Source organism: Notothenia coriiceps, unplaced genomic scaffold (assembly GCF_000735185.1).
Source record: "Notothenia coriiceps isolate Sejong01 unplaced genomic scaffold, NC01 NC01_scaffold00036398, whole genome shotgun sequence".
NCBI lineage: Eukaryota > Metazoa > Chordata > Actinopteri > Perciformes > Nototheniidae > Notothenia > Notothenia coriiceps.
The window spans coordinates 182997-191140 of NW_011369099.1; the positions used below are offsets into that span (position 1 = coordinate 182997).

Below are 8144 nucleotides of genomic sequence, written 5' to 3' on the forward strand. Positions count from 1 at the left end.
GATAGAGCCTTGGTGTTGGGATAAGGGGAGCACAGGTTCAAACCCCACTGCAGTCAGCATGTGGTTGTGTCCCTGGGCAAGACACTCCACCCCAAATTGCTCCTGTGGGGATTGTCCACAGTATTGAGTATGTAAGTCGCTTCGGATAAAAGCGTCTAACAAGTAACATGTAATGTAATGTTGGAAAGATCCTGCAGGGGTTTATATAGCAAGAGGCAAATTACCCAGGATGGACTCCATTTCCCACACTGCTGAGCAGGAACGTGATACGGTAGATAGAAAGACAGAAATGTAGACGAAATGGAATACAATGCAACATAATATGAACAACCCTCTTCACAAGCGATGTATAATGCATTGTATGAGAAAACTGTTTTGCTTCTATGCTTAAAAATATCACCTCCACCTCTCTATTAAGAGAACTGAAGCATTACAAGCATCATGACACAGCGCTGTTCTGACACAGCGGCATGTTTTGTCCAATAGGGAGCATCAACCAGTTGTCACATACATTACATCACATGCTCTGCTGCTGCTCCAGGGAATTAGACACGGGAAGGGTTGAAAAAAAAGGTGGGAGGATGCAAGTGGATGGAGTCAGCAGTGTATGTGTGATAGAGAGAGGGAAACAGGAAAAGACAAGCACACAAGAGCTGAATGAGGATTACAATGCGTATGATGCTAGAGACAGGAGGTAATATTAACAGAATGTTCTGAATCTCTCTTCATCTCTTTTTTATTCTCCAATCATCTTCTTTCTTTGGAATATCATTTAGCTAAGTGCCTCTGCTGCTATAGCCAGGGTGATCTCATCTCTTGTGCACCAGGACTGAAGAGTGAGTAAGGACCTAGCTGGGAACTCCCTGCCAAAGAGAGGGAGAGAGAAGAAAGCTATCAGGGGACACACTGGGATTCAGTGTGGACCTGAGGGAGAGCCGAGGAGGTAAGATGAGTCAAAACAACGGGGACACACTGACAGCCCGTGGACCTGACTTGACCAGCATCAGCAACCGGCCCCCCTGGGAAGATGCTAGGATGAAGTTGAAGCCCTCCACCCCCACCAGGAAACCTAAACCTGTGAGTATCCTTCAGCCTTCATCCATTTACAACTGCAGTATCAGAGTTGTTGACAGCAAAGGCGACCCAAGTCAAATGTAAACTTTGGAGTTTAATTATTTTTCTCTTACTTGATAGTGAAAGCCTGCCAAGACACACTTGTGTTCAGGACTTGAGGCTGCTTATTTCACGGTGGTCATGATCTGACCTGTCATCTTTATCAAAGGTAGCCCTGTTAAGAAAACAAGGGTTAATATCATGATTACTAGCAAGTGGAGTGCAGCATTGAAATCCTCAGTAAGAAAGAAAGTTAGGTTGAGATATCATTAGGTGAAGCAGGAGATAGAAACTCAGAAAGGCTTTATTGTTAGAAACTGAGCAAAGCACAGAGGGCTCTTGTTTGATATCAGGTGCAAGGTTGTCTGTGAAGGCTATCGTTTGGATTTCTTACCTGGAAAGGATGCAGCAAAACACAAAAAAAGACAAAAACAACTGCTACTTCAGGCACTTACAGAATGTAGGGAGTTGTCTCAGTTGTAAGTTAAAAAAATACTTGTTAAATATTCTTTAAGCAGTGGAAGTACGTTTTCAACCCCAGGTTTCAGGTTAAAATATCTTCATGGTATTATCTGGTCTACTGACATTACAGTAATATCATTTACAAAAGTATAACCAAACAACAGAAGCTCAAAATGTGTTGTGGATATAATATGATGATCAAAAGTTTGAGCCCCATTATAAACAGTGTGCTATATTCTGTGATGTTGTCCCAGTCTCATAATGCTTAACAGGCCGGCTCGGTATGTGGGCCTGCACTATCAGAGTCATGCAAAGGAAAGTATTTCTTATCACATTGTCACCTCTATTCTGTCACAACAACTCACTCAGTTTACCCACTGTTGGCATTAAATAAAGCCTTTATTAAGTAGTTTCTTTCTACTTGGAGCTGTCAGCAAATCAGCAAACACTTTTCCAATATTCTAGTGCCACTGCTCACAAAATGCACTGCGTCCCTTCAGGCACCATAACCTTGTTTGATAACAACCAAAAGAAGGACAACTTGTTTATGAAGCAACATGTGTGTGGCAACAATTGTATTAAGGTGTTAGGCGTGCTTGTACAGAGATATCGTTGCCTTTGGAGAAAAAGCCACGCGAGCTGTTTCTACACATTACAGTCTTTATGCTAAGTTTTGCTAAGCAAGCTGATGTGTCTCGCTTATTGAGGTATAAGTATTTGCATCTGAAATAAGGCAACTGTGATTGTGAAGAAAACTAAAGCTGGATGTTATTGCAACTCTTTTTTACTCTAGCCAAAGCCGGAGAATGCCATCACCATCGGCGTGTCGGCACGAGTCCTCTTCAACATGGAGAAGGAGCAGCAGATCTACGAGCAGCAGGGCCTTGAAGACTACATCAAGTATCAGGTGGAGCATGAAACGCAGCCTTTCAGCCCCGGCCCTGCCTTCTCCTTTGTCAAGGTCAGAGAACACGCACGCACGCACGCACGCACGCACGCACGCACGCACGCACGCACGCACGCACACACACACACACACACACACACACACACACACACACACACACACACACACACACACACACACACACACACACACACACACACACACACACACACACACACGACACACGACGACGACGACGACGACGACACACACACACACACACACACACACGACACACACACACACACACACACACACACACACACACACACACACACACACACACACACACACACACACACACACACACACACACACACACACACACACACACACACACACACACACACACACACACACACACACACACACACACACACACACACACACACACACACACACACACACACACACACACACACACACACACACACACACACGACACACACACACACACACACACACACACACACACACACACACACACACACACACACACACACACACACACACACACACGCATAGAGTATTTTTTTTTTTTATAGCTGAAATCTGTGTTTTGTCATGTTGCCAGGCTCTGGAGGCTGTGAACACTCAACTGAGGGAGCTTTACCCTGACAGCGAGGAGCTGTTTGATGTGGTGCTCATGACTAACAACCATGCATACGTTGGCCTAAGACTTATCAATACCATCAACCATCACCGTAAGTTACTAACATGAGTGATAAAGGCTTGTGACACCCTTTTGTCTTGTGTATATTCCCATCCAGCATCACTGGTTCATCTTCTGAGTGCAAGCCATCACTTTAGCCATCAGATTGTTGACACATTTCAGTTAGGTCTTCTTGTTCATTCTTGATGTAGCTTTAAATCAGTAGTGTAAGCTAGATCTGTAACCTAGAACTAATGTTAGCATGCTGTTTGTGTAACTGCAACTCCCAAATTAAAATATATTATACATGCTTGGAATTACCACCCAACATAAAAACCTTTAAGTAAAAAGCTTTAGTTTTCATTGGGTAAATTACTGAAATAGCAAAAGATCAGATGGGCTGGCATTCACTAGCTGTTCTGCACAGCTGGTCCTCTTTATTCCCACAAACAGAGCGACCCATGACAATATGAACCCAGGGTATGAGTGGTGGGAGTCGTGGAGCTGCAGTCCTTGCTCCTTGCAGGGGTTTGGCAGCCCCTCACCATACGCCCACTGAAGGAGTCAGGCCAAACAGAAACATCTCAGGCTCTTTCCTCAACACTGGGTTTTTGCTTCATGCTTTATAACCTAAAGCCACCCACCACCAGCGCTCAGTATTTAATGCTGAAAGTGATCTGCTATGAATGTAAAAATATGAGGTTATGCACCAATTCATTTAATTCTTGCATTTTGAATGTAATGCACATTAACTTATCTTTGATTCCTCTTCTCCGCAGAGTTGTTCATCGAGCGCTTCTGTATGACGGGAGGGAACAGTCCCATAGGCTACTTGAAGGCCTACCACACTAACCTGTACCTGTCTTCTGATCCAGACAAGGTTCGAGAAGCTCTGGAAGAAGGTACATATAACTGAGAAGCTGGCTAGCACTGTCCATAGTTGTAAGCACTGTTAATATTCATAATGCTTTATAAAATAATCACAGCACGAGGGCTCAATGTACATTAGCAATTGGTCATTGCTACCTGTGCGCCATGATGTCAAAGGGTTAAAAAACTGCGACCCAGTAAAGTTTGAAAGCAAACAAAAACAAAACGGTGCTATATAATCAGATATTTAGCATCATAAGTATGATTATATTGTATGCGCATCATAGAAAGTGTTCCAAGAAGCTATGACTACACTACAGAGGCCAAAGTGAGTGTCTCTGCTATATGGTATGTAACATGTATTTATACACACCTGTTTCTAATAACACACTCAGGTATAGCAGCAGCTACCATGTTCACCCAAGAGAAGATAACGGAAGTGTCGGACACCCAGCTGCGAGTCGCCTTCGATGGTGACGCCGTCCTCTTCTCTGATGAGTCTGAGCGCATTTACAAGGCCCATGGACTGGACAAGTTCTTTGAGCACGAGAAGGCACACGAGAACAAGCCTCTAGACCATGTACAGTATACACAAAAGAGACATATATCAGTATCACACCACTATTGTAAATGTACTGTAGTACATTAAATGAAAGGACTGGTTTACTACAACTTAGGTATTAGTGAGTACTTTTGACAGCCACTTCTATCACCTATGATAATAGTGTAAAAATGCAAGTAATTTCTAGGATTGGGAATCATAGTGACGTCTCTGCAAAATCAAAGACTTAATTTGGTCTTTCAATCAGTTTTATAATTTTACCATTTGTGCTTTCACTGCTATTTGGCTCATCTGAGGGTTTGTCATAGCCTTAATGCTTACTGCTTGCCATCTTTGAGTGCTGTTGTGATATCACTGTATACCAGATCTCAGGAACTAACCTGGTAATTAGAAAAGACATCATGAACTACAGTAGGAACTATCAAAGTTATCATAGAGCTGCTGGTAAACTCTCTATAAAGAGAACAGTTTATTTCAAACTTTGGCACAGATTATACCAATTAGGCATATTTTTATCTTGAGTTGGCCCTTAATAATATAAAAACTAGCAAAAGGTGACTTTGGATTTACTCTATTCCTTCTTCTTTGTGCAGGGACCCCTGAAATGTTTCCTGGAGGCTTTAGGAAAGCTGCAGAAGAAGTTTTACGGCAAAGGTCAGCGCATGGACTGCCCCATCCGTACCTACTTGGTGACCGCTCGCAGCGCAGCCAGCTCTGGTACCAGGGCTCTGAAGACTCTGCGCTCGTGGGGTCTGGAGATCGATGAGGCTCTCTTTCTGGCAGGGGCACCCAAGGGCCCCATGCTTGAGAAGATCAGGCCGCACATTTTCTTTGATGACCAGATGTTTCATGTGGAGGGGGCAGCAGAAATCGGGACAGTAGCATGCCACGTGCCCTATGGGATATCTCAGGCAATGCAGAAGAAAGGAATCAATGACAAAGAGACTTTTTCAGCACCAAAGTAGCCTGAACATCACTGGGTTACAACTGTATATTTACCTGTTATTTTATCCATTGTTTTCTACGTTTTCAGTTAATAAAAAAAGGTACAACTTTCTAACAAGAGCTCAACCAAACCCTTTATCATTTGTTCCTAAGCTTTAAGTAAGGTTTTTTTTAGACTATTCAGGGTGCAAAATCATATGACTATGTTTTAAAAAAGACCAAAATAAATTATAAAACCACATAAATGATCCACTAATGATTTGTTAACATTTATTACAGTACTATTACTAAATAGAGTATACACCAGTCAAGGGATCATTCACAACCTTGACACCTATCTCTGCTTCTTAACCTGCCTCCCCGTTTTTTTTTACTGCTTTTGGTTCCGCATTCCTGCCAAACCCTGACAGAACAAACTCACCAAGATGGACCCAGCAGTACTTTTTAGGATGACCTTTATGATTTATCTCACAAGCTTTTATGCATTCTTGTGGAGTGGAGGAGAGCAACTTGTAAAGAGGCTCAGGAGGCTGCTCTTTCCCTTCCATGCCGGGAAGTGGCTGATAAGCCCTGGTTATGGAGCTCACTGCCAGGCTTTTGAAGGAACTTTGTGAATTCCTCCAATAGACTGCACGCCTGCTTTAAACTCCTGTTACCCCTGTGCTCCGGATGCTGTGTCTCCAGAGGGGTCCCACAGGCCTCCTGCCCGTCCTAACTTGGTCCCATCTGCCGTCCTCCAGAGTGGTCCCTTTAAAAAACATAAAACATCTTATCAAAATAAAGTATATTTTAAAAAAAAGAAGCAGAACCAAATATCCCAAAAAAACACAGATTCAAAGCAAGATTTATTTACACACCATCAAATGAACTGTTGGGGAAATATTTTCCTAGGCCCATAACTTTGACCTAGTCTATCAGCTTGAACTGCCCTCGCTGAGCACAGGCCTGTGACCTTGGGCTGCTGTGCTCTCTGTGTCCCTATTCCTGCCTGTTGGCGTCAGCTGATAGAGGTGTTATCGTTCTGTGCCTGATTTATCTTGTCATGCAAAATGTAAATTATTTTCTCATAACCAGCTAAATACATGGGACTGGGGGAGACATCTTCAGAATTGGTTTGGACAAGAGCTGTATCACCTCATGGCTGCAGCCAATGTCTTTGTCAATCCTCCAGCCGTAATTTAAAATAAATCCTTAGTGTTTGCCATCAAGTTCCAGCTCTCCCATAATCTCATTGTGTTTCGACTCCACACTCCAGAAACCTCCGATTGTTTTTGAAAAAGAGGGAGTCTGAATGCAGCCGAGATGTGATTTATGCAGAATCTCAATTTAGAAGTAAACAGTTCTGTCAATTCATTGCTTGTCTTTGTGTTTAAGAGTTTGGAAGCTTTTGCCTTTTTTGTCAAATTGGCATGTTGTTGATATCAGTCTGTTGTAAATGTGTTTTTTTGATCGATGTGTATGAATGTATTTTGAAAATGGCAAATTTGTGAAATTAACAATTTTACATAATATTTATTTAAAATGTATTCCTGTTCAATACATAATACACTCAGCGTTTATTGACATGCATCTTGTGCATTTTTTGTTTCTGCTACTTGACCCCAAAGTGTAGAAGGTTCAATGTCTCTCTTGTTGCTTGCCGGTCTGTCTCATTCTGTCATTCAGTAGTTGTTATATTTTATAAAGTCCATGGTCACTCTTTGTATGAGTGTGAAGCAAGTTGGTATTGACTGAAAAATTTTGTTATGATAAGGAATCTTGGTAAATCTGGGCCAAATGTGGACTGTTTAAGTAAAAATGTGATGAATGTATTAAAATGTTAGGAAAATATCACTATGTTCTTTACTCCCTCACCCCTAAAAATAGCTCATTGGTTATGCAGAGGTGAACGTTTCAGACTCTTATTCAAGGATTTTAATAAAAAGCAAGAGCTAAAACAAAAAGATGGTGGCCTTTTTTTCTGTTCCCAGCAGGGGGAGACAGACACCACAGGCTGATGCAACCTGTTCTGCATCACATGAAGACCAGACAGTCATTTCCAGCCATGACATTGAGCCCAGTAATGTTGTCGCCTTTACATCAGACAAATATTTTATTGAGTTTGCTTGCTTTTCTCTTTGGAGGTCATCACATAACGACATTGTAATACACGGTTCGGCTGCATTAAATATTACATATCTGCCGTAGTTCGCTATTTATAGAGCCCTGATGAGAGGACTTCTAGACAAACAGGAAGAACTGCAGCTGAAACTGAATATGTGACGTGGATCGTAAATATATCAGCAATTAAACAAAATCGACACGTATACCATTACACCCCTACTACACACACACATCGAACGGCCCGATTATTCCCCCTATTACTCGTTGTATGAAGGAAATGTCCGGTCACAAAGGCACATGATGTGTATGTGCTCTGCTCAGCTCCGCTGTGTGTGTGTGTGTATGTTCGGTGTGTTTGTGTGTGTCCAACAACGGCATTTGTTTTCAAATTACCATGTACACACACACATCTGGCCAACTCCATAGTTATGTGGGTGTTCCCAAAAGAAGTTAGTTTAATCTTAATCTCGATGTAGTGCTAAATGCTGTCG

General features: G+C 42.3%; 1 protein-coding gene across 1 annotated transcript; it reads left to right on the top strand.

Moving 5' to 3' along the window:
• The first annotated feature begins 648 nt into the window (after positions 1-648).
• On the top strand, positions 649-7476 carry nt5c1ab (5'-nucleotidase, cytosolic IAb). Its single transcript, XM_010792300.1, has 8 exons — positions 649-1008; positions 1039-1077; positions 2369-2536; positions 3096-3225; positions 3953-4075; positions 4439-4623; positions 5199-5519; positions 5556-7476. The coding sequence occupies exons 1-8, from the start codon at positions 949-951 to the stop codon at positions 5568-5570; spliced, it is 1041 nt and encodes a 346-aa protein (XP_010790602.1). The 5' UTR covers positions 649-948; the 3' UTR covers positions 5571-7476.
• The last annotated feature ends 668 nt before the right edge of the window (positions 7477-8144 follow it).